The 27045-nt window shown below is 44.3% G+C and overlaps 2 protein-coding genes and 1 pseudogene across 8 annotated transcripts in view; 1 reads left to right on the top strand and 2 right to left on the bottom strand.

Moving 5' to 3' along the window:
- Nucleotides 1-16192, bottom strand: part of SEC24B (SEC24 homolog B, COPII coat complex component) — a 92518-nt gene extending 76326 nt beyond the window's left edge. For 3 of the 4 annotated variants that reach the window (XM_084872197.1, XM_084872196.1, XM_084872194.1), the window contains exon 1: nucleotides 15996-16191. In XM_084872197.1, the coding sequence (XP_084728323.1) occupies nucleotides 15996-16122 (127 nt within the window). In that variant the 5' untranslated portion in view covers nucleotides 16123-16191. Of the gene's footprint in view, nucleotides 1-15995 lie in introns of all 4 variants that reach the window. The other variant, XM_084872195.1, reaches the window with a different exon arrangement.
- On the bottom strand, nucleotides 628-21139 carry LOC311617005 (methylated-DNA--protein-cysteine methyltransferase-like). Of its 3 annotated transcripts, XM_084873094.1 has the most exons (3): nucleotides 5116-5236; nucleotides 4282-4413; nucleotides 628-3853 (listed from the first exon to the last, which is right to left on the bottom strand). In XM_084873094.1, the coding sequence occupies exon 3, from the start codon at nucleotides 3810-3812 to the stop codon at nucleotides 3165-3167; it is 648 nt and encodes a 215-aa protein (XP_084729220.1). In that variant the 5' UTR covers nucleotides 3813-3853; nucleotides 4282-4413; nucleotides 5116-5236; the 3' UTR covers nucleotides 628-3164. The 3 variants fall into 3 exon arrangements, with proteins under 3 accessions (XP_084729220.1, XP_084729222.1, XP_084729221.1); XM_084873096.1 differs by lacking the exons at nucleotides 4282-4413; nucleotides 5116-5236 and adding an exon at nucleotides 21118-21139; XM_084873095.1 differs by lacking the exon at nucleotides 5116-5236 and having other exon boundaries at nucleotides 628-3886; nucleotides 4282-4641.
- LOC311616952 (phosphoglycerate mutase 1-like) lies at nucleotides 6589-7399 on the top strand (annotated as a pseudogene). Its single transcript has one exon. The product of its transcript is annotated as a phosphoglycerate mutase 1-like (transcript).
- Nucleotides 21140-27045: the final 5906 nt, after the last annotated feature.

Consider the following 27045-nt stretch of genomic DNA (forward strand, 5'->3'; position numbering starts at 1 on the left):
CCTTGGCTCTGTGAGAAGCACTAGGAGAATTAAAAGATAAGCCATGGCATGGCTCAGTGGTTGAACATCGACCTATGAACCAGGAGGTCTCAGTTCAATTTCTGACCAGGGCACATGCCTGGGTTGTGGACTGGATCTCCACCAGGAGGGTGTGCAGGAGGCGGCCGATTAATGATTCTCTCTCATTGGTGATGTTTCTTTTCTTTTCTTTTTAAAAAACATATTTTATTGATTATATATATATATATATATATATATATATATATATATATATATATATATAATAAGAAAACAGACAATTCAACCAAAAACTGTTGAAAGATCTGAAAAGATCACCACTAAGAGGGGGAAAAAATTAAAAAAATATATACAATATATCAGCACTTAAGAATATATATAGGTGGCAAATAAACCTGTTATGAGGTAAATGCAAATTAAAACCACAGTGAGCCAAGACCGGTTCGATTCCGGTCAAGGGCATGTATCTTGGTTGTGGGCATATCCCCAGTAGGGGGTTGCAAGAGGCAGCTGATTGATGACTCTCTCTCATTGATGTTTCTAACTCTCTATCTCTCTCCCTTCCTCTCTGTACAAAAATCAATAAAATATATTTTTTAAAAACCACGGTGAGATATACATCTACACACCCATTAGAATGATTAAAATAAAAAATATCAAATATTGACAACAATGTGGTGCAATAGAACTCTCATTCATTGTTAGAGGGAATGCAAAATAGCATAGGCACCTTGGAAAATAGTTTGGCAGTTTCTTGTGAAGTTAAATATATACTTACTATTTGACCCTGCACTCCTACAAATTTAGTTAATGTGTGAAAATTTGTATTCACATATACACATACACACAAAAACATTACATGAATGTTTATAGAAGCTTTATTCATAATCACACAAAAAATGGAACCCAAAATATTCAACAACAGAGAAACAGATAAATAACCCTGAGCATACACACAATAAAATACTACATAGCTATAAAAGGGAACCGAGGATTGCTTCATGCATGAATAAATGGTAAGTGGGGAAGTGGGGGAGGGGAGACACAGACCCAAAAGACTATTTTAAGTTTCCATTTATATGGCATTCTGGGAATGGTAGAATGACAGGGATGGAAAACAGAGCAATGGTTGGTGAGGAAGAGGGTGGATGACTATAAGGGGACTAGATAAGGACTTTTTATGGTGCTGAAATTGTTCTATATGGTACTGTAGTACTGGATAATTGACTGAATGCATTTGCCAAAACCCACAGACCTATTACATTACAAAGAATAAATGCAAATTTATTACTTGCAAATTTTTAGTAAATAAGCCAATCAGGTTTTCAAGAAAATCTAGGATGGACTGCAGACTATGATAACCTACTTGAAAGATATTTAAGTAAAATACATACAGGTAGAAGACTTATAATTAAAGAGATGTTTACATATGTGAGTTAGTATACATACACACATCTCTCTCCTAGCTGTCTGCCGAGAAAGCCTAGAAGCAGGACACCCCAAGCAATAAGCACATCCAGGGCACAGTTCTTGGTTTCTAAATACCATTCCCCAACAAAAGGAAGTATGACTCCTTGTACAAAGAGCTAATTTTAGTGCTAATATAGGGCATGTATAAAATGGAGAATCTTTTAGTGCCAGAAAGTAAAGAAGTGCTCAAAAGCCAAAAGGATGGAGGCAAAAGTACACAGAAGCCAACCTGATAAAGCTCCCAATGGTCAGAGCTATAACAATTGAGTAACAAACATAAATAATGATAGTATTGGATTAAAATCCAAAGACATAAATAAATATCCATGAGTCCATAATAATATAAATAAATGACTGAATAGACTTTACAATGGAAGAAAAGGGACAAATCATCCTTATAGAGAAATCACAAATAATAAATGTAGAAGAATGAGGAAAAGAAAAATCACTATTAGAATTCCACATTAATAATTAATATAGACATGAGCCACTGAAAAATAATAAAATTAGTGGGGGAAAATTGAAAGACAAACAGGATAGTAACATCAAAGTTTCTCCCCACGAATATTTATTAACAATAAATATTGTGCTGATTTTAACATATGCCCACAAATTATTTGATACACTCCACTCCTTTTGTGTTAAATGCAGACTGGAATTAAGTGAGTTAAAGCCCTAACAAATACAATAGGAAAGAAAAAAAAAATAATAACTCTACGGTGGGGGAACTCGAATGGCACTCCCTACTATGGACTGAATGTGTCAACTCAAAATCCTTTTTTAAAGCCCAAATTCCCGGTTTGATGGTATTAAGAGGTGGAGCCTTTGGAGGAGTAAGAAGGTTTAAGTCAGTCAGGAGGGTAGGATCCTCAAGATGGACTTAGTAGCCTTACAAAAGAGGAAGGGATCTCTTTTCCTCACATGCGTGAACCCAGGAAAAGCAATGTGAGCACACACAAAGAGACGGCGGTTATCTCAAGTCAGGAAGAGGGTCTTCACCAGAACCCAACCATCTGGCATCCTGACCTTGGACTTCCAGTCTCCAAAAAAGTCTATGGTGTAGGCCACCCAACTTAAGGTATTTCATCATAGCCGCTCAAGTTAACTAGGACATCCTCCAAGTCAAGCCCCCTTGGCTAACATAATAAAAAAACAAGTTGATGTCATGTAACCCTTGATATATGATATGATAAGGAGGACACTTCATCTCTGTAGTATTCTTCCTAAAAATTCATAACCACAGTGTAATCATAAAAAAGCACTAGCAAGCCCAAAGTGAGGGACTGTCTACAAAATAACTAGTAAGTACTGTCAGGTCCTAAAAAACAAAAGACTAAGAAACTATCACAGACCAGAGGAGATGAAGAAGGCATGACAACTAAATGCAATATGACAGCTTGAATTAGATCCAGGAATAGAAAAAAAGAAAAGTAGAAAAACTGGTGAATTATAAATAAAATCTACATTTAGGCTAATTGTAGTACACCAATGTTAATTTCCCAGTTTTGATAAATGTTCTATGGTGTTGTTAAGACATGAGAGGAAAATGTAAGGCTTTATTTTTTAATTTTTCCCCCTGGACACGGCAGCTTTATTAATGTGGGGGGCGTCCGCACAGACCCCTCCGACAGGCTGTTAGGTCATGTGTCTCTCACACTCACTCCTGCCGCAGATGCTCAGTCTTGGCCGGCGGGCTCGGAGCTGCTGCCGCCCCTCAGGGCCATGCACCAGGTTCGGGCCAGACGAGAGCGCCCTGCACGGGCCGGGGTGCCCGCCAGGCTGCCCTCATGGTCCAGAAGCCACTCCTTCACGGCCAGCCCCCCGGCCGGCCCCCCGGAGTAGTTGCCAGGGGCGCCGCTGCTGCAGACCACTCGGTGGCACGGGACTATGATGGGGACAGGATTGCTTCTCATGGCTCCGCCCACCGCCCGTGCGGCCTTGGGGTTGCCTGCCAGGGCCGCTAACTGCTGGTAAGAAACCACTTCTCCGAATTTCACAGCCTCCAGCAGCTTCCACAACACCTGTCTGGTGAAGGAGTCTTGCAGGAAGACAGGGTGGTGGAGCGCAGGCAGGGGCAGCTCCTGGAGGGCCGCGGGCTCCTGGAAGTAGGCGTGCAGCCAGGCCGCGCACTCCAGCAGGGGCTTCACCGGCTCCTCGGGCTGGCTGGGGGGCTCAGGAGGGGCGGAGGCCTCGGTGGGGCCAGCGGCTGGAGTCGCTCTGCCCAGAAGCTTGATCCCGTGCAGACCCTGCTGGCACCCAGAGATCCGGATCTGCCCCATGGGGCTGGCCACCACCCTGTGCTTCACCTCGCAGGCCGCGTCCATCCTCCCTCGGACCGCGAACCCAGAGCGCCGGCCTCCAGCAGCTGGGAGCACAGGAGAGCGAGGCCGATGTAAGACTTTAAAGGAAATTAAGACTTTAAAGGAAATTTTTCTGCACTATCTTTGCATCACTTTTGCAAATCTAAAATTATTACAACATGTTTTAAAAACATCAGAAAAGAGTTGGAAATGCACTATACTAAATTGGTAGTAGTAAATTCTATGACACAAATTTTTAGACAAATGACTACACCAAATACAACCAGCATGACTTTCCTAAAAAGCAAATATGATTTTTACTTCCTAATTTAAAGCTTTCTAATGGTTTCTCTTGTCATCAAAGTTTAATTCCTTCAAGAATGCCACCAAAAATATTAAAATTACAGTAGCCATGAGCAGGAAAAGGCTGAGAATCAATATTGCACACACTTTCCCCACGCTCATTGTTCTCAAGGCATGCTTGTTCCTTCACCTCTGATCCTTCACAGAAGCTCTTCCCTCTAACTGGAATCTTCAAAAATTCTCTCTTCTTCCTTCGCTGTCCACCTCTTACTCATTCTTCAGCCCTCAGTTCAGCTCCTCCTCTAGAGAACATTCTGTAACCCTATAAGGGAATGCTTGCTTAATGCCACATCTACAGTATTTTGAACCACTATGAATAACTTTCACAGGAACTGTAAACTCTGGAAGTGAAAAACGTGGGTCATTTGCTCTCAGTTCTATCCTATCCCTAAGGCTTAGCAGAGTGCCTAGGTCATGGAAACCATTATTATATTTTAGAGAGAGAGAGAAGAAAAAAAAAAGCCTAGTGAACAATCATCAAATAGTTTTACACCAGGCATTTATCTCATCACAATGAATCAACAAGGACTATATATGAAACTTAAAACAGAAAAAAATCCCAGAAAACTTGGAATCTGATTTTTTTTTTAACTCGACATTTACTCTCTAAAAGTATAAAAAAAAAAAAAGTTGAAACAAAAAAAGAAGAAAAAGTATTTATTACATCCAAAGTGTTTTAATAGTGCCACTTAAAAAGAAATCTTACCAAGTATATTAGTTTCCAACTGCTATTGTGACAAATTACCACAAACTTAATGACCTAACACAACATAAATTTATTCTTCTACAATCCTGGAGGTCAGAAACCCAAAACTGGTTTCACTGGGCTAATGTCAAGTATCATGAGCAGAGCTGGTTTCTTTTAAGGCTCTGAGAAGAGAATCCATTTCTGCCTTTTTCAGCTTCTAGTAGCCACCTGCATTCCTGAGCTTATGGCCCTGTCTTCAAAGAAATTCACTCCAACCTCTGCTCCTGTGGTCACATTACTTTCTCTGCTGCTGGATGACTCCTCTGGTTTCCCTTTGATAAGGACTGTTGTGATTTTATCAGGCTCACCAGATTCAGGATAATCTCCCAGCTCTAAATCACAGCTGCAAAGGTTTCAGAGATAAGAATGGGGACATACAGATTATTATAATCTCTGAATGCTTATGTACAAGAGAAAGCTTGCAAATTTTGATATGTCAAGGGATCAGGAGATAAGTGACCCCCCAGCTTCCAGTGTATGTATGAAAGAGGAAAATAGATTATTCTAATGCAGGGGTCTTCACATGCGGCCCACAGAGGAGTCTGATCCTGCCCGCCAGGTTTTTTGGGCAGTGAGCGCAGCAGAGGTGTTACAGTAGGAATTAGTAGTTCATATAGTCCGGCCCTCCAGCTCTCTGAGGGACCGTGATCTGGCCCCCACTTTAAAAAGTTTAAGGACCCCTGTTCTAATGCATCCACTCACTGGTACCAATCTTGAGAAGTAAACAAAACTTTTTAGCAAGTAGTCTATATACCTTTTCAATGGAGCTGCTTGACTGGTCAGCCTACATCAGTGGTCAGCAAACTGCGGCTCACGAGCCACATGCGGCTCTTTGGCCCCTTGACTGTGGCTCTTACATAAAATACCATGTGCGGGCACACATGTACAGTGCAATTGAAACTTCGTGGCCCATGTGCAGAAGTCAGTTTTTGGCTCTCAAAAGAAATTTCAATTGTTGTAGTGTTGATATTTGGCTCTGTTGACTAATGAGTTTGCCGATCACTGGAATAACTGATATCACTATATACCAACTAGAGACTAACTTCTGATTTTCTATAAGCAAAATTTATGGGTTGGGGGGGCTCGCCTCAGCCTGGCCTGCACATCCTCTCCAATCCGAGACTCCTCAGGATTGGGCCTAAACCGACAGTCAGACATCCCTCTCACAATTCGGGACCGCTGGCTCCTAACCGCTCACCTGCCTGCTTGTCTGCTTGCCCCTAACCACTATCCCCTGCCTACCTGATCACCCCTAACTGCCTCTGCCTTGGCCCCTGCCACAGTGGCTTTTTCCAGAAGGACGTCCGGAAGATGCCGGTCTATCTGGTCTAATTAGCATATTACCCTTTTATTAATATAGATGGTGTCCTCCTTGGTGAGACTAAACCATCACAAGATCTACGTAAAGTTATATCTACCTCAGTAACATAATCTCCTTCCAGAGACTAGATTTCTACTAAAGGAAAACTAATTCTATTTCTGTTTAAGTAAACCTGACATGAACACCAAAATTTACAAAGCAAATATTTTATGGCCATCTAGGCACTATACAAAAATTAATCATAGGCTTTCTTTAAATGAGCTTCCTCACTCCCACCACTTAACAGAGATACAACATTTTAAATATCAAGAATATTTGTTTTAAGGCCCGCCACTCCGAAATCTCAGTGAGCCTCAGTCTGGTCTGAGCTTGGAACCGCCACCATGGCTGCTTACAAGCTGGTATTGAACCGACATGCGAGAGCACATAGAATCTGGAGAACTGCTTCAGCGGCTGGTATGATTCGGACCTGAGCCCGGCTGGGCACAAGGAGGAAAAGCGCAGCGGGCAGGCACTGTGAGATGCTGGCTATGAGTTTGACATCTGCTTCACCTCAGTGCAGACGAGAGCAATTCGGACCTCTGGACAGTGCTGGATGCCACTGACCAAATGTGACTGCCTATAGTGAGGACTTGGCGTCTCAATGAGCGGCACTATGGGGGTCTGACTAGGCTTAACAAAGCAGAAACTGCTGCCAAGCATGGCGAGGCCCAGGTAAAGATCTGGAGGCGCTCTTATATCCCACCGCCACCACCGATGGAGCCTGACCATCCCTTCTACAGCAACGTCAGTAGGGGTCGCAGGTATGCAGACCTCACTGAAGACAAGCTACCCTCATGTGAGAGTCTGAAGGACACTATTGCCAGAGTTCTCCCCTTTTGGAATGAAGAAATAGTGCCCCAGAGTAAGGAGGGGAAACGGGTACTGATTGCAGCCCATGGCAACAGCCTTCGGGGCGTTGTCAAACATCTGGAAGGTCTTTCTGAAGAGGCGATCATGGAGCTGAACCTGCCCACTGGTATTCCCACTGTCTATGAACTGGACAAGAACTTGAAGCCCATCAAGCCCATGCAGTTCCTGGGGGATGAAGAGACCGTGCGCAAAGCCATGGAGGCTGTGGCTGCCCAGGGCAAGGCCAAGAAGTGAAGGCGAGCAGGCAGACGCCTTTCCCCAGGACACCCTCCCTCCCATCCCACTCCTCTGCATCTCTCCTCTGCACATGTCACACTGACCACACCTGCAGGCATCGTAGGCTGTAGCTGCAGATGGGGACTGGTGGCTCCCATTGTGTGTCAGCCATTTTGTCTCCCACACCCACTCCCTCCATACAACCTAGTCAGAATGGCACATGTGGGGCATGGATCCTCACTCTAAGCCGAGGGGAGACTCTTATCTAAGAGTCCAGAGGTAATAACTCTTGTATTTTTGCTAGTGTTTTGTTACTAAGGACCTGGTTGAAAGTAAGGGGATAAGGAGGAGACACGTTAAGCATGCCTATCTGTGTTCCTGAGAGCCGGCCTGTGCTACTGTGTAGTCAGGCGAATTGACTGGGGGCTCCAGTCATTCCGGTGGAAGATGAACGGCTGGTGACTCAAACAAACATTTCCTCCTTGACCCCAGAAAAGCTGGCTCCAGAAGACTGGGATCAATCCTGAATGTTTACGTGTTGCATTTAATTTTACAAAAAAAAAAAGTATATCTATATAAAATAATACAAAACAAATATCCTTCTGGGGTTTTTAATTCAACTACTCCCACATGTGGCCATCACCAAATAGGCCATTCCGCACTCCAAGGTGGGATGAGCTCCTTGGCCTGTAGGAGCCATCCTGCTGTTTTAGAATCCCTCCCCGGCCTATTGGCTCATGGCAGTGAAATGACTCTTGATCGTGTCCAGGTGTGTCTTTCACTGTGCGTGAGTGCTGAATCATGTTCCGGGTGCTGGCCCTGCCACGTGGGCCCAGGAAGCATTTTGAGCATAACTACTACATCTTTTTCAGATCCGTATAATAAAGGAGTGACATGCAATTAAAAAAAAAAAAAGAATATTTATTTCATTTGATTTTTCCTGAGTCAAATTTCAATACTTTGTTTTTTTAAGTCAGATTAAGGGTTTTCATTATCTTCAAAAGTATATCAAGGTCAAAAAAAGAAAAAAGAAAAAAAGAATATCAAGGTCAGTCAAGTACAAACTCCTCTATTCTATATTTGGAGAAGTAGAATCAGGTCTAAGAATGTAATTCATTCATCATGAACTACCAAGAAGTAGGTCAGTATTTAGCTGGTATGCATTTTAACAATCATGCTTGGCAAAATATTAAAATACTTCTGAACCAGTAAGCTCTGACTGACCCTGCTTCTCTGTTATGCCCCATGATGGCCCCTTGCCCCAGACCCCTATGATCTCCTAATGATGCAGAAACTAAAGGACTAATGCTTGGCATATTACAAGCTTTCAGAACCCTGCTCTGGTGTAAGGGCTGGTATTCATTCAGTGGTTAGTACATATAGTACTGATTATTGAATATTATGAAATACACTACCCTTGCCAATAAAGTATCAATAATACAATGCTAAAGCACAGATTTTTTTTTTTACAAGCATAAAATGCATGTGTGCATATGTCCGCACGCGCACTCCCCTCCCCCGAAGAAATCTGCAATTAGAAACCTTAAGGATTTAAAAACGGGGAGTCCCAATTCTTTCTGATGGAAGGCAAATATTTACAAAGGTAACTGTCCCATTCACTATTGGCAGACAGAGCTTACATACATACCTGTGCAACCATTTGGATAAAAATCTCACACTGCATTTTAGTATAGTTTCGCCTGCAATACTACATGCCAGGGATAATACTAATTGCTTTTATATATGTAAACTTTATATGATTCTCATAACAATCCTGAGAAGTATTGCTATTGTTATTTTACAGACAAATACGGGCATGAAAGCTCACTAATTCATACAAATTCAAGCAGTTGGTAAGTAGTGAAGAGGCCAGGCATTGCAGGTTCCAAAGCACATTTCACAATGCCTATTTCTCAGACATGCTAAAAAAAAAACAAAAACAAGCAAGTTAAGACTTGCCACTGGCTAGATAAGGCATTTTACTACTTCCTCTCTCCTCCCTGCTTCATTCTGCTTTTGCTAGTTCCTAATATAAGCAGCTTTTGGCATATAATTTTAAGAAGCTGATCCAACCTACCTTCCAGCAAGTCCACTAGCTGAGGTAGATGGCCTATTAAAGAAAACCTCCCAAGAGCAGATTAGTGGGAAGGAAGCAGGACTGGATAGTGTAAGATAACAAAAAAACAAACAAACAACAACAACAAAAAACCCCACTAAAATAGTGACTGAGCCTTAAATACAAGAAAGGAGTAAAAGGTGGCCCTACATAATCCTTTCCGTGGCCAGTCTTCACAAGCAATAATAAATAGAAGCCAAGTACACTTGCTCAATTGACTGCCTACTGCCTGCTGCTCCTGGGAATATGATGAGGAAAACTCACAAGGTTTCTGCCATCGGGAGAATTTATATCCTGGTGTTCTTGAAGGAAAATGGATGTCGCCAAAAAGGGATACTAATTTGCTAGGCACCTCATTTTGCTGAGCACCGGGTACTTTATTTTCTCAAAGCCTACAACCTTTTCACTAGCCCACACTTTCTGACAATCCTGAGCATACTTAACCTGTTGGAAACAAATAGCTTCCCCAGGGCTGAATATAAGCTGATTTGCTCTAAACACAGCACTAATTACTATGAAGATACTCTCATTTCTAAGAAAGCCCCTTGAAGTCTCACTCAAAATCTGTTCTATTTCAATGTCTTCAGGATCTAACACTTCAGGGTTTATAGATGTACTAGAGGCCAGATGCACAAAATTTGTGCAAGGGGCTTGGCTGCCGCTGCTGCCCCCATGGCTTCATTCAAAAGGTGGTCCGGAAAGATGTCTGATCTAATTAGCATATTACACTTTTATTATTATATACTAGAGGCCCGGTGCACGAAAATTAGTGCACTGGGGGGTTGGGGGTCCCTCAGCCCAGCCTGCACCCTCTCACAATCCAGGACCCCTCAGGTAGGGTCCCTTGGCCTGGCCTGAGATCAGGGTAGGGCCTATCGGGGCTTTCCTTACCTTACCGGGCCTGCAGGCAGCTGGCCCCACTCCCACCGCTGCCACTGCTTGCCATCTGTGCAGACCTGCCCCTGCTGGCCCCCCTCTGCAGGAAACAAGGTGAGGTGGAATGGCTTGGCTGCCCTGGGCCTCCCTCTTTCTTTGCTGGGGGGCCAGCCCTGTGAGGAGTCGTCTGCCTACCTGATCGCCCCTACTGCTGGCCTACCTACTAATCACCCCTAACCACTGGTCTGCCTTCCTGATCGCCCCTAATCACTCTACCTGCCTGCCTGATGGCCCCTTATTGCTTGCTTGGGGGAAGGGACAACACTGACTTCCGGTTGGTCAGTTTCTGGTGGTTACTGGTCATTAGGACCCAGGGTTTTTATTTATTAGGATTAGAAAGATTAGCTGAAATACTGAAATCAATGGCAATGAATATGATTTACAAAAATTATTACAGCCGAAACCGGTTTGGTTCAGTGGATAGAGCGTCGGCCTGCGGATTGAGAGGTCCTGGGTTCAATTCCGGTCAAGAGCATGAACCTTGGTTGCGGGCACATCCCCAGTGGGGGCTGTGCAAGAGGCAGCTGATCGATGACTCTCTCTCATCAATGTTTCTTTTTTTAAAAATATATATTTTATTGATTTTTATACAGAGAGGAAGGGAGAGAGATAGAGAGTTAGAAACATCGATGAGAGAGAGTCATCGATCAGCTGCCTCCTGCACACCCCCCACTGGGGATATGCCCGCAACCAAGGTACATGCCCTTGACCGGAATCGAACCCGGGACCCCTCAGTCCCCAAGCCGACGCTCTATCCATTGAGCCAAACCGGTCCCGGCTCTCATCAATGTTTCTAACTCTCTGTCCCTCTCTCTTCCTCTGTGAAAAATCAATAAAATATATATTTTTTAAATTATTACAGATATAAACCTGAGGGGAAAGAGGTGAGTTGGAAATAAAAAGACACTACAAATATGTATAGCAATAAACAACAAAAAAATTATAATAAACTTAAAAGTAAATTATATATCCAGATAGTTATATAATACCATTGTAATATCTTTAAGGAAGGACCCATGCTCTCCCTAACTGTGAAGGAAGACTAGAAACCTGAGACACAGATGCCTCTCTGATCAAAAGGAACTTACTTCAGACACACTAGGCAGATTTATATCATTTTAAATTTTGCATGTGCTCTCAAAGTTGATGGTTTCCTATAACTGATCAGATAGTGTTACGAAGTGAATGGGATATTTATTTATATCTTTCATAATGACTTCGAACAATTCCCATTATTATCTCATGTTTCTTTTATTATTGACAATTAAAATGATAAAACTGCCAGAATCATTCTTGTAAAAGGCTTATAGAAGGAAGAAAACACATTTTCATTTGGAAATGAGCATCATTGCTCCCTAAAATAGAATAAAACAGTGGTGTTGGGGAGAGAGGGTGGGAGCAGGCTGGAATATGTTAATGGGGGGAAAAGGAGGGCCCATGTAATACTTTCAACAATAAAAAAAATTCTGTGGTTTATCAACAATCAGCGTGGTTTATTGTTAAATCTGGGTGTCCCACCCCCCCAAAAAAAAGTTGTTTTAAAAGATCTCTATCAATTCATTTGGAAGAAATGTTGGCGTTACACCAGCATCTCATTTCCAGGATATTATGTCACTCAATCATCCCTCGTGTGAGGACCCAGCTTTTGAAGGCTCTCAAAATGCAGAGTAAAAGTTGAAAAAATATTCAACAAATATTTCATATGGAAATACAAATAATTCTAAAAGACCATATTTTATTCAATTACAGAACTAAAGTATAGAAATACAACTCTAGGGAAGAGAGTTAAGAGAAAATATTTCATAGATTCAAATAAGTCAACTTTTATCTTTGAATGGGAAAAGCATGTTAAAGGTTAAACCTGGAAAACAAGTTATAATGAAATCTCAATGTCCAAGTTCTACTAGCAAAAGGAAACTTTAGGAATTAATAGAAAGCCCTAGCTGGGTGGCTCAATTGGTTGGAGCGTCTTCCCTTACACCAAAAGGTGGTAGGTTTAATTCCAATCAGTTGCAGGTATGGGAGGCAACTGATCTATGTTTTAAAGTCCAATAACCTGTAAAGTGCAGTCTAGGTAATATTCCAGTTTTACAATTGTTTTCTATGATGTTTCATACTCATACTTCTGACCTGTTTGTTTTTCACCATATCTGGAATTGCACAGAGATATATTAAAAGGCAAAGTAGTTTATACAGGGCAAAGAATAAATCGCAAACCCAAATGACTGCTTAATCATTATTGATAGATGCCAGTACTAAGTAGCAAAAGCTACTTTTCTAAGACTAGCAAACAAAACAAAAACAGATTTGACCTCGTTATCTCTCTGCTTAAACTTCCTTTCACAAGAACAACCACCCCAAACTGACCCTAGTTCTTTAACTTCTAAAGTCCTTAGCATGACATTTAAGGTCTTTCTGCAACCTGGGCCTTTTAAAGTATTCCTTTCAATTCCAATGCTTGGGTTTTCCCTACCACCCAGTACCCTTTTTGCCTTTTTAAAAAATATATATTTATGTTGATTTGAAAGAGGAAGGAGGGGGGAGGGGGAGAGGAAGGGGGAAGAGGGAAGGGAGAAGAGAGGAAGGGGGAGGGGTAGAAACATCAATGATGAGAGAGAACCACTGATCAGCTGCCTCTTGCATGCTCCACACTGGGGATCCAGCCCACAACTTGAGCATGTGCCCTGACCAGGAATCAAACTGTGACCTCCTTCAAACAGATTGCTGCTCAGCCACTAAGCCAAGCTGGCTGGGCCCTTTATGCTTCTTTAAAAAAAAAAAAAAATACTTTTTTTAATTGCTTTCAGAGAGGAAGGGAGAGGGAGAAAGAGATGGAAACATCAACAATGAGAGAGAATCATTGATAGGATGCCTCCTGCATGCCCCCTACTGGAGATGGAACCATAACCTGGGCACCTGCCCTTGGCTGGAATTAAGCCTCGGACTGAGAAGGCCAGTGCTCTATCCACTGAGCAAAACCAGCTAGGACCCTTTTCACTTCTTGAATGTTTAGTTTCTTTTTTTTCTTATTTTGCAATTTTTTTCTTGTCTTTTATTGATTTTTTAGAGATAGGAAGGGTGAGAGGGAGAGAGACAAACAACAATGTGCATCAGCCGCCCCCCTACTAGAGCTCAGTAGGAATTGAATCCACACTTGCCTATGTGTCCTAAACAGAAATAGAACCTGCCACCTTTTGGTGTGAGGGATAACACTGCAACCAACTGAGCAACACTGGCCAGGCCTAAACGTGCCGTGCATTTTCATACCCCCAGACTTCTTTCGGTTCATGCTGTAACCTCTCCTACCCCAACCCATCAAATCCCTCAAGGTCATAACTAACTTAAATGTCGCCAAAATAAAGGCAGAGTTTTTCCTACCTACCAGGCTTACTACTGAGTACCCAACTGGTAAACAGGCAAAATTATTGAAATGAATTAATTATCTGCTTAAAGGAATAATTATAAACAGCAGAAATCAAGCACATTCTATATTTGACTTGTATATACAGTAATTGATTTGTCCTTACAGATTTAACATCCTGATTACAACTGATATTCTGGCATCCCTTGAGCATTCACAAAATTTTTAAGGGTAAGAAAAATATTTCTTTAAGCCCTGGCAGATTTGGCTTAGTGGATAGAGTCAGCCCAAAGACTGAAGGGTCCCGGGTTCAATTCTGGTCAAGGGGACATACCTTGGTTGCAGGCTCTATCCCTGACATATTCTAGAGACAACCAATCGATGTGTCTCTCCCCCTCCCTTCCACTCTCTCTGAAAAATATATATAAATAATTTAAAAAATTGTTCATTAAGACATAATGCATATTTAAAAAAAATCAAGAAAAGACACAATCCTTAAATCACATGGGTTTACAATAGTCTAAAACACTTGGGATCTTTTTTTTAAATAATTGTGTTCCAATTTCAAAACTATTTGAAAAACCAAATTTTAGTAAGTTCAAAAGAAGAAAAAAATGCTCACAAATGTCTTGGTATATGTTGCAGAGAACAGTGCAAAACCTACAATACTATTCACATTCAAACCCATTAAACAACTAATGGAGGTAAAGACTGCAATATTAATAAGTATGGCTGATCCAAAAGATATTAAGGCCAAGCCATCACTTCTGACTTACAGGGGGGGGGGGGGGGGAAATTCAACATCTAATTCCCAGGATAAACGATAAAGCATCTGTCGCAAAAATTAGATGTTGGCTGAACTGATGTAAAAAGCCCAGCAGCAAGCACTGGCCGGCATGGCTTAGTTGGTTGGAATGTCCTCCTCCCAACTCCCATACACCAAAAGGCTGAGGGCTCCCTCCCTGGTCAGGGCGCATCTGAAAGCCAACCCATCCAGGTCCCTCTCAAATCAATAAGCCTGTTCTAGGGTGAGGATTTTTTTTTTTAAAGCCCAGTAAACTTTCACTAACAACCTGGATAAAATAGGTCGGTCTAACAATCGTGTAGCTGTTTGTTTGTTTGTTTAAGTTTTTATTTTTATGTATTTTATTGATTTTTTTTTACAGAAAGGAAGAGAAGGATAGAGAGCTAGAAACATCATCGATCAGCTGCCTCCTGCACACCCTCCACTAGGGGGGATGTGCCCGCAACCTAGGTACATGCCCTTGACCTGAATCCAACCCGGAACCCCCCAGTCAGCAGGCCCACGCTCTAGCCACTGAGCCACACCGGTTTGGGCAATCGTGTGGTTTCGTTCTTTTACAAACAGGATAGACATCTTTCCAAAGTTTCCAGGCGATCATTTGGAGGGTTCTCTTCTCAACTATTACCAAAATCTGTAAGAGAGTGAGTCCCGCCTTCGCCTGCCCCATGCGTGAGTATCCCAAATCTCAGGACCAGGGAGCGGACGTGCAAGACAGAGGAACCGCACACGCCCCACCTGCGACCTCGGGGGGGAAAGCGGCTTTTCCGGCATCGCCGCTGCCGGTGGCGGCGCCGGGCCTCCCGGCAGGGCCGGCCCGGACCTTCCTGAATTTGTGAAAGTGAAGCTGGAATCACACCCCACCCAGAGGCGCCCGTCAGCCCCCGTCGGACACGGGCTCCCCGTCAAACACGGCGGCGGCGAGCGACCTACGACCTCCGCGGCCGCGGCGATGACAGGCCCCGAGGCCAACTGGGTCAGGGTTACGGTTACACTCGGGGTGCACACCGACACCCCTTTGTCCGCCCAACTTGGGCGCTCCCTTCGGCTCCGTCCGAGGCGCGGGCGTGCTGGCGGGGCCGCGGAAATCAGTTTCCCGGAGTCCGGCAGGGCCCGGGGCCCCCCGCTCCGAGGCCGCCCCGCCCCGGCCTCCCCGGACCCCGCACCCGCGGCCTCGGGATCCGGGGGGTGGCGGCCCGCGCCGGCTCCTCCGGGCCCCCGGCGGGCTCGGGCCTAGGGTTCCCGGGCGGAAACAGCCCGGCCCCGGCTTCCCACAGCCCCCTCCCCGGTGCAGGGCGCCTCCCCGCCCCGCCGGCCCCCGCCCCGCGCGCCACGGCCCGATCCCCGCGCCCCCGGCCCGCCCGGCCCGCCCCGCGCGCAGGCCGCCCGCCGGCCTAGGCCCCGCGCCCCCCCGGCCGCCCGCCCGCCTCACCGTTCTGCGGCGGCGGCGCCGGGCCCGGGCCCGGGCCCGCGGCGGCTCCGGAGGCGGCGGCTCCCCCGAGTTTGGGCTGGCTGCGGGCGCCGGCGGCGCGCTGAGGGGACCCGGCGGGGGCCGACATGACGGCGCTGCTGGCGCGGCGGCTCCGCGGCGGGAGGTGGGCGGGGGCACGGGGGCGGGGCCGGGCGGAGAGGAAGAGGAAGGAACGCGCCGGCGTCACCGGGGGAGGCACCGGGGCTGCGGCCTAGGCCGTGCTCGGAGGATAAGAGCGAGCGGCCGCGGGAGCGGGGATCCTGGCCCGCTCCGCCCGGCCCGGCCCGGCCTAACCGAGCGCCAGGCCGCGGGATTCCCACCCCGGGCAGCAGCCTCCCGGTCCGGCCCCGCCGCCGCCGCGCCCCCTGCCGGCCGGAGCGGGGTAGCCTGGGCCTGGGCCTGGCCGCCATCCCTGGAGGGAGCTCGCTCGCTAGAAGCGGCCTTGGGGCGTGCTCCGTGGGGTCCCGGGGTGGGGGACCCGGGGTGGGAGACCCGGGGTGAGGGACCCGGGGTGGGGGACCCGAGGTGGGGGTGGGGAGGCTGGAACGCTGGCCACGCCGGGGCAGCAGTGCCCGTAGGCGATCCGACATCCGGAGCCCAATTGGGGCTGACCCCACCCACCCTTACTCCGAAGGGCAATCCAGGGTTTGATAAACAGGAGAATCTCTACAAGAAGAGCATTATTCAAAACTTTAGCCACCCACCTAAATCTAGAGAAGGGGAAGGGGGAAAGAGTAAGGGAAACTCGAAGACAAGTTTTATCTCCCTCCTGATTTTTGCCAAGGGTTGGCTCATTTGGTCCCCTCTAAAAAGCAGAACTCTGGCTTGCTTTGTCTACACTACTGAAATCTCTGAATCTCTCTGGCCAGTCCCTGCATGCGGACTGGCAAGCAAGACCTGGACTATATTTCCTAAGTCCTTTTGTAGTCTTGCAACCTTGATTGTGCCACCATTATTCTGTACTAGAAAGACTGCTATGAAACATTGAATTCAGAATGTGACAATAGGATATTTCTGAAAGTCTAATTTATTCAATGACTCAAAACGTGTTGATCATCTGCCGAAACCGGTTTGGCTCAGTGGATAAGAGCGTCGATCTGTGGCCTGAAGGGTCCCAGATTTGATTCCGGCTAAGGGCATATGCCCAGGTTGGGGGCTCGATCCCCAATAGGGGGTGTGTAAGAGGCAGCCAATCAATGATTCTCTTTCATCATTGATGTTTCTCTCCCTTTCCCCTCCTCTCTGAAATTAATAAAAATATATTTTTTAAAAATAATAATAATACGAAGTGCCATGAATTAGTGATACCTAATGCTTCAAAATGCACCAAATGAATTGCAAAAGGATTTCAATGGTTGGATTTGTATTTTTGTTATAGAATAGTAAGAAGCTACCAAAATTCCAGAACAAGTGGAATAGGGAAACTAAGACAGATAGTTAAGTAGCTAGTAAATTCTATTTTTCTCTAAACCAAGAACACTAATAGTAAATGGTTTTCACTTCCCTTCCCCAACCAGAGGGTAAGTAGCTTAAACCACCCTACTCAGGGAGACAGATAACAGAAATCCAATTAAGTACTCTTTTCCCACCACACCCAAGGACAAATTGAGATAATAAATTTAATTTTGGTACATCAGCATAAAGCTGATAAATGTTCTATTAATTCTCCACTAAGACCTCTCCTAAACACCCAGCCTTTAAAACAAAGGTCCCAGCCCTCTCCCTCCAGGAGCCCTTATCCTTCCCCTCCACCATCTCCCCCACCCCTACGCCCCCTCACTATCCCCTAACCTCCAAGGAACCCTGTGAGACTGGCAACCAGGGGAGCAATGGGCAGCAGCAGCTCAGTCCAACCCACTCTCCCTCAGGGAGCATGCCAGTGCCATTCCATTCCCCCCCCCCCCCCCAGAGGCACTTATCCCCTCCCCTCTAAGGGTCTCCTCCAGACTGGCAACCAGGGGAACAATGAGCAGCAGCACCTCATCCTGAGCTAACCCCCTGCACCTGTCTCCAAGGCTCCCTACTCTCTGGCTTCCCAGTGAGCCACAGCAGCCCAGCCTAGGCTCTCCTGTTTCCTGTTGCTTCTTCTATGCCCTTGCTTATTTTTTCTGCGGCCAATAAATTCATCCTTGCTTTTCTATACTTTGTCTCTCTCTTTAAAAAAAAAATAATAATAACACAAAAAAACCCCTCACATTTATCTTTAAAATAAATTTTATTTATTTTAGAGGAAGGAAAAGGGGGAAAAAGATAAAAATATCAATGTTAATTCAAGCTGGTTTTGTTCAGTGGATAGAGCGTCAGCCTGGGGACCAAAGAGTCCCAGGTTCAATTCCAGACAAGGGTAAGTACTTTGGTGGCAGGCTCCTCCCTGGCCTGGGCCCTGTTTATCTCACATCAATGTTTCTCTGTCTTTTCCTCTCTCTTCCACTCTCCCTAAAAATCAATGGAAAAATATCCTCTGGGGAGGATTAACAACAACAACAAATTAATGATAGAAAACTTGACAGAGAAATATGGATTAGCTGCCTTCTGCCCACCCCCCACTGGAGATGGAGCCCGAAACCCAGGTATATGCCCTGACCGAGAATCGGACTAGCAACCTCTTAGTGCATGGGAGGACACTCAACCAACTAAGCCATGCTGGCCCAGGTACACTTAGTCTCTTGACTGAAATCTTTTAAAAATATATATACTGTATATATTTTATTGATTTTTCACAGAGAGTAAGAGAGAGGGATGGAAAGTTAGAAACATCAATGAGAATCATCCATCAGCTGCCTCTTGCACACCCCCTACTGGGGATGTGCCCGCAACCAAGGTACATGCCCTTGACGGAATTGAACCTGGGACCTTTCAGTCCACAGGCCGACGCTCTATCCACTGAGCCAAACCGGTCTTGGCTTGATTGAAATCTTTTTGTCAAGAAGACAAGAACTGAGGCCTTGTTGTCTTCCTGGGAACACTTTGGGGATTGAGGACTTTCAACAATACATTATGCTAGATAAGCATAAAAGGGCACGTCCTTTCCCACAGGTTTTCCAGCTTCACAGAAACCTAAGCCCAAATACGCAAAAGATCACACTCTCCTTCATCAAGACTACACAGTTACAGGTTCCAACACTTAGCAGTCCTTTGAAAAAATGTTTCAAAAAAAAGCTCTGGATTAAGGACTACAGTTATGTGCACTAAGGAGTAACTGGACAATTGGCTTTCTGCCACTGGAATGTATCGTCCTGGGTGTAAGAAGCCCATTATAATCAGAGGTATGTGGAATGAAGGTGAACCCTATCTCTTTTGGAGAGACTTCTAAATAGAGGGAGTGGGATGGTATTAACAGATCTTCTTCCACAATCTTTATCACTTAAATTGCTTCCACAAGTCCACTAATTGGCCATAGTATTTTTCTAGCTTGTTTTTTTGCATGGCAGATCCTATAACCTTTATGACAATGTTATTTCACTCTACTGCTTTATGTTCCATGGCTGCTGTCAGTGAAGGAGGAATAGGATGGGTTGAATGCGTACAGTGTACTAGGCATTGTGCTCATCCCTTTGAGTGTATTTCCTTCCCCCATTTAGTCCTCACAATAACTGGGATTTTTTCTTATTTCCATTTTACCAGTGAGGACCAAAGGTTTGTAGATTTCAAGTAATCTTAGTAAAAATCATGAAGTAGTAAACAATAGAACCAGAGATCAAACCAGTTTATTAGCTCAAAAAAATCTGCTTTATCCACTACAAACTGTAGTGGGTTAACTTACATCTTCTTTCATAAAGCCATGCTAATCAGGATGTACTATTTTGCTTGTCAAAGGATTTTCCGTTTTACATATTTAGAATATATCCCAGTGTCTTCAGAATGGTGGATCTCAGTGTTTGCAATGCAAACTCTCAAGACCTACTGAATGCTGGAGTTAGGACCCAACAAGCTCTCCAGTGATTCCAATGCACAGGAAAATTTGAGAACCATTGCTTTTGAATAACAAAGTTAAGCTGAATTAGTTCATTCTTTTTGATATTGGGATGTGACGGCCCTTTTCTTCAGGACATCTCTGCAATCTTTTGCCAGTCACTAAAAGTGAAAGTTTGTGGAGGGCAAGATCATTGTAGATGAATTGAAGCAAGCAATTGTCAGTACCAGCAGCAAGGCAGACACCCCAGGGCATCTCGCTGGCCTGGTCTGCTGATGGCCAGACTCTCTTTGCATGAAACCCAGACAAACTGGTGCGAATGTGACAGGTGACCACTGGCACCTGCTAGAAATATATGGCAGAGCTTTAGTAATAAAATGTTTTTACTTAAAAAAAAGTGAAAGTTGTATGAGTTTGATTCAAGTGCCAGGAATACCAAATATGATGGTTCCTTTGTCCATTCAGATTGACAGGCTGTGTTGAGACAAATGCCGAGGTCAAGTCAGTGTTCAGGGGGAAAGTGTGTTATAATTGAAACTAAATCCTGTCACGGGTGCAGAAGGGACATTTTTCTGAGTGTCAAACTGTGACAACATGCCGCTGTTTGTCACCCCCAACTCAGGGCACATATTTTCTCTAGAACAGAAGTTGTGGAAGCTTTAGACCTTTCTTTATGGCAACCTTGCTTCATGTCTTTCTCAGGCAGCAGTTTAATTATCTAGTTTTGAAAGCACATCCAACCTTCTTTTTCAAGTTTCAAGTATTTATAAAACAGTGCAAACCCCGACACACAATACACCAACGTGAGCTCGTGCCTTTCAAGGAGAAGAATTTCCTGGTTAAGGGGGAAATTGTGCAGGTGGCTTTATTCTAAGTCTGGGCCTTCTTTACTCAGTTTGCTGTGTTCTACATTCACTGCGTGGAACTTGTACTGGTCGCTGGGAGCCAGTTTGTTCCACAGCTCTGGGTGATTCTTTCCCACAGACAACTGGATTGAACACTGCCAGGCGCAAGACAAACAGCGCTGCCCCCGTACCTCTGGCTCCAATAAATACAGAGGAAGATCAAAGTTGAATGTTTCTTGGCCTGAGGACCTGACGGAGCATGGTTGCAGCAGAGAACCCGGAAGCAGAGAAAAACAAAAGCGCACAGGGGGCAGACAGTGAGCACCTCAGATGAGCGGATTTCCAAAATCTCCCACGACCCCAGGCTCCGAGGGCACCCTGCGTCAGTAGGGCCCGGATGTGGCTGTCCATAACAGTGCCTGCTGCACCGAGCCCCTCACGCGTCCGCTATAACCTGACCATATCGTCAGCATTCCACTCCAAGGTAAACGTTCTTATTCCTGTGCAATGTATAGTCCTGAGGGGCAATTTTTTTGCGTCAAAACTGAGACACCTGTATTGATTACACAGGCACTTTCTCAGGAGGCCACGCGTTGTGAGATGGAGGGTCCTACAGACCCAAGACCCAGGGGGCCTTGCGGGCAGACATACAGCGGTCCTCTAGCTGGGCACCGGCGGCTGCTGGGGGAACGGGGCGCTGGGGGCGCTATGGTACGCCTAGGCTGCTGCTGAGAAAAGGGAACCTGCACATTGATGGACTTTTGTTGAACGTTGTTGTTTGTTTGTTTGTTTGTTTGTTTGTTTTAATATATTTTATTGATTTTTTACAGAGAGGAAGAGAGAGGGATAGAGAGAAACATCAATGAGAGAGAATCACATAGATCAGCTGCCTCTTGCACACCCCCTACTGGGGATGTGCCTGCAACCAAGGTACATGCCCTTGCCTGGAATCGAACCTGGGACCTTTCAGTCCGCAGGCTGACGCTCTATCCACTGAGCCAAACCGGTTTCTGCCTGTTGAACATTGATCTTTTTAAATTTTTTACTTATTGATTTGAGAAAGAGAGAAAGGGAAAGAAAGTGAAACATCAGTTTGTCATTCCACTTGTTTAGGCATTCATTATGTGGACGAAAGGGGCCACATGCTGACCTGACAAGCTCAGGGGAGGCCTGCATGGCAGACTTGTAAACTCAGAGATCCAAAGTAACCATAAAGGATGGTCTGGCATTAAACTTCAACTAAAAGCAGTTATGGTGGGCAGTTACGTCCTAGGCTTGTCTTCACTGACAAGGTCAACTTTTACCTTAACTGAGCCTATTTGTCTTTTTGCATCTATAATAACATACCTATTGAAGTCTCTGGGTAACTTGTAACTTCCATTTGAAACAGGAATTTTAGGGGGACTTAGGCAGGCTTAGGGATTTTTTTAGAATTGGGGTCCGTGGGGAAAGCCCAGGGCTGCAAACTGGGAGAAGGCACATCTCCATAACACAAGGAAGCCTGGTGCAGTTACTTTTCCATAAGACAAGTAGGCCGCAAGAGGTATATTTCCATAAGACAAAGAAGTAGCCAAAAAAGGTCCTATTTACAAAATAAAGAGAAGGAAAAGCCCTTCTTCAGAAGGAGAGGAAGGGGGAGTGGGGAGAACCTCACCTGTGCCATGTGAGCTTCAACCTTTGAGCCCAGGAGTTCCTATAGTAACCAACTTGAAGGAGAATAGTGGCCAATCAGAGGGAATATCAAGGGATCAGGAGGAATCCAGTGGGAATTTTCCCCTTCCCTACTTGGGAATCCATTCTGTGGGACTTTCCTCCCCTCCCTACGTGGGAGTCTGTACTTGTTTTTTTGTTTTGTTTGTTTGTTTGTTTTGTTTTGTTTAAGTAAATCTCCATCTTTGCTATACACTTTCTGTCTGTGGATTCATCCTTTGATTCCGGTGGATAAAGAATCTGGGTTCCTTGCCGGTTTCGGTTTGGCTCAGCGGTAGAGCGTCGGTCTGCGGACTGAAGGGTCCCGGGTTCGATTCCGGTCAAGGGCATGTACATTGGCTGCGGGCACATTCCCAGTATGTGCAGGAGGCAGCTGGTTGATGTTTCTCTCTCATCGACGTTTCTGGCTCTCTATCTCTCTCCCTTCCTCTCTGTAAAAAATCAATAAAATGTATTAAAAAAAAAAAAATCTGGGTTCCAGTCCAAAAATTCGGTATTACCTTTTTCTGGAGCCCCTGGGGTACAACCAAATGTGGGCACCAGGACAGATAGCACACATTCCTTCATTATGTTAATTGTTCCTGCATCCACCCAAGTATGTGTCCATCATTTTACTTTTTATCCAATCCCAGGGTTCCCTCTCCCTGCCCCTCTCTTTGCTCTATCCCACCTCCTTAATCCCATCACCAATGAATTTCATGTAACCCACCTACGTCCCTCCTTTGATTGCAATGTATAAATACAAATGTAACCTGCCATTCTCCGGAGCATTATCTCAATTCGTTGAGGTTCTGCTTTCCAGCATATGTCGACAGTTTGGCTCAAATAAACACATAAAAATTCTTTACAGGTTTTAATGTTTTGTTTTGTTTTGTCTTTTTGTTTGTTTGCTGTTTTTTTACATTAACAATTTGTTGATTCTTACAAGTGCCCTGAACTTGGATAGAACCATTAACCTTAGCATATTGGGACCATGCATACTCTGATGGAGTGATCCATCTGGCCAGGGCCAAACATCTTTTATCTTTTAGTGGCATTCCTTATTAGTTGTCCCTCTCCCAATGAGGAGAGTAATTTTCTTCTTTCTTCTCTTTTATCTGACCTATTTACACATTGCATTTTTAGTAGGCCAAGTGTTATGGATACAAAGGTAAATAAGATATAATCTGTCTCCAAAGATCCCATGCAGATATATGGACTTTCTTGTATTTGGATTTCTTTTTCCTGCAAACTTGCTGTGTTCTCTTCTTTAGTTGTTTAAAATATGTTTTTATTGATTTCAGAGAGGAAGGGAGAAGGAGATAGAAGCATCAATAACAAAGGAGAATCATTGATTGGCTGCCTCCTGCATGCCCCCTACTGGCATTGAGTCTGCACCCTGGGCTTGTGCCCTTGACTAAAATCAAACCTGGAACCCTTTAGTCAGCAGGCCGAGGATCTATCCACTGAGCCAATCAACTATGGCTTTTCCCCCCTCCCTGTTCCTTGTGAATCATTGATTTTTCTTCTCATTATGGCATTCTAAGTTGAGTTCTACTGTTAATAATATAATGAAAAGAAATAATTTGATATGTATGTTGATGTCATTTAACTATTAAGTCTTAACTGTCTATGACACAACTGAGATCCTAAAAGAAAAATGAAAGGATGGGGTTATTAGGCAAATAATCACCACATAGCCAATCTATACATAATAGTGCATGCACTTACAGGACATTCTCTTAAGTTCTCACAATATTTTATTATTATTTCAAGTATACTGCAATTTCTATAGTCATTCGTTTAGCCCACAGTAGATTAAAAATAAAGCACATGACAAGGGAAAGAATTGCTATTGATATAGATACGTTGAAGGCTACAATCACTATTAGTTGGCAGAATAAGTACAAGAAAGAAAAGAAAATTGAAAAAATGGAACTGAAAATGCACAGCAGTCTGAGGTAATCAGTTAAGCTGAACAACCCTATATATTCCACTGGAAATATAGCAAACAGCTCACAAGTCTCTGCCATCTGAGAATTTCTAACCTAGTATTTGAAGGGAATTGAATGAAGGGGACAATATTTACTGAGTACCTATTACAGGGTTCACAAAAGTAGGTTTACAGTGGTGAGTATGTAAAACACCGAGTTTATTCTTGCATTATTATTTATTAATTATTGTATTATTTTTCCATATGAACTACTGTATACCTACTTTTGCCTACCCTGTATATAGTTTGAAAGCTCTTCAGGACATCAGTGTAAATATACAGATATTCATAGCTTTGATCCTCAATTACAAAGAAAAACTAAATTTTGCTCTGCAGTCTGTTTTCAGAAGACAGCAGGGATTCCTGGCCAGTGTGGTTCAGTGGCTGAGTGTCAATCTATGAACCAGGAGGTCACAGTTCCATTCCTGGTCAGGGCAGATGCCTGAGTTGCAGGATTGATCCCTTCCTATGTAGAAGGCAGCCAATCAATGATTCTCATCATTGATGTTTTTAGCTCTCTTGTCCTCTCCTCTCTCTGAAATCAGTAAAAATATGTTGCCCTGGCCGGTTTGGCTCAGTGGACAGAGCACCAGCCTACAGACTGAAGGGTCCCTGGTTTGATTCCGGTCAAGGGCACATGTCCATGTTGGGAGCTCAATCCCCAGTGGGAGGTGTGCAGGAGGCAGCCAATCAATGATTCTCATCATTGATATTTCTATCTCTCTCTCTCTCTCTCTCCATCTCCCTTCCTATGGGCATTAACTTTACCCACACCTAAGCCAGGGGATGTCATCATCTTTGACCATGACATCTTGATGTCATTCCCAAATCCCACTCATCAGACTTTCCAGATGTCTCTGGTGTCTGGACACCAACGTCCTCTCAGATCTGGCCCACAGAACCCTGGCCTGCCTTTCCCCCCTCGTCCCCCCAGGAAATCCTCTCTATCCCCTTAACATAAAAGAATGCACATTTGATTGTGATGTCACCCTTCTAACCCCCCCCCCCCCCCCCCCCGTCAAAAATGGCTTTCCCATGGATGCCAAGACCATTCAGGAGGCGGCTCTGGACATGCCTGCAGCCTCAGCTTCCTCCCCCTGCCCCCACTCCAAACCCCCCAGGTGGGATTAGCCTTCAGCCCTCAAGCCTGCAGCTTCCTATCTGTGCTCCTCCCCTCCCAAGCCTTCTGCCCCAATCATCCCTGGATAGGAACTGACACCCTGCAAGCCTGTCCTTACGTATTTTTCTTCATTAGTTTTCTATCTCCTTTGCCAACCGTAGGCTGCCCATTTCCTGTGTTCACAAGACAGGGTCAAAAATAGAGAAAGGGCCTGACCAATCAAGTTGATGGAAGGAATGACAGACACCGTATTTCCACAGGCCAACACTCTATCCACTGAGCCAAACTGGTCAGGGCTGCTATCCCCTTTCATTCCTTTCCTGTTAAATAATAACCAGGTCCTTATAATGGCCTGAGTTGGAATTATAGTTGGATATATCTTTAAGGACCTTAAGGATATTAAAGTCCTTAAAGACATATCTCCATCTGGCAGGTTTATTTTTACTTATGAAACTGTGTGTGTTAAAATATCCTAAGAATGGGGTGTTTCTGTACTAAGAGAATTTATTTAACTTTTTTTTTTTTTAATTTTTTTTTTTACTAGTTGAGGATAACCTTTAATTGCACAGAAAAAAAATCAACAACATTTGTAATAATATGAAAAATAAAAACTTATTTAAAAAAAAAAAAAATCAACAGTGTGAAGCGCAATTCTGAAGACACAGTGAGAGGGCAGCTGTCTGCAAGATAACTCTCACCAGAACTTGACTATGCTGGCACCCTGATCCTGAACTTCCAGTAACGAGAGCTGTGAGAAATAAATGTTGTTTAAGGTGAAAGAATTGTGGTGCTCCAGTATCAGCCTACCAACAGAAGCCTTTCTAGTCTTATCTGGTCCTCAATCAAATGTGTCTCTTCTTTTTGGGAACCATCCTATCCTACGGGACTTTGTTAACTGGAGTACTAAAATCACTGTGTGTGTCTGTGTTTTATTTGCCCCCCACTCTCTCCCTAGGAATTGGAACTATCTTAAGATGTTCCCACAGTCATAAGCATCATGAAATCTAGAAAGCTGCTGCTGACCAAATGATGCCTCAACCAACTGAAAATTATTATTAATCAGAATTCTTTAATAATTCATGTTCCCACTACAGAGAGAAACAAGAAATATGGTATCTAATCTTATTGCCATTTCTGAAAATTTTACCCCAGAAAACTTTTCTACACCCATAGCTAAAAGAAGTTAAGATTATATTAAGAATAATAGTTTGGCCGAAATCGGTTTGGCTCAATGGATAGAGCGTCGGCTTGGGGACTGCAGGGTCCCGGGTTCGATTCCAGTCAAGGGCATGTACCTTGGTTGCGGGCATATCCCCAGTGGGGGGTGTGCAAGAGGCAGCTGATCTATGACTCTCTCTCATCGATGTTTCTAACTCTATCTCTCTCCCTTCCTCTCGGTACAAAATCAATAAAATATATTAAGAAAAAGAAAAAGAAAAAGAAGAAGAATA

The sequence above is a fragment of the Pipistrellus hanaki genome (assembly GCF_964339955.1).
Source record: "Pipistrellus hanaki genome assembly, chromosome: 1".
In the NCBI taxonomy this organism is placed as follows: domain Eukaryota; kingdom Metazoa; phylum Chordata; class Mammalia; order Chiroptera; family Vespertilionidae; genus Pipistrellus; species Pipistrellus hanaki.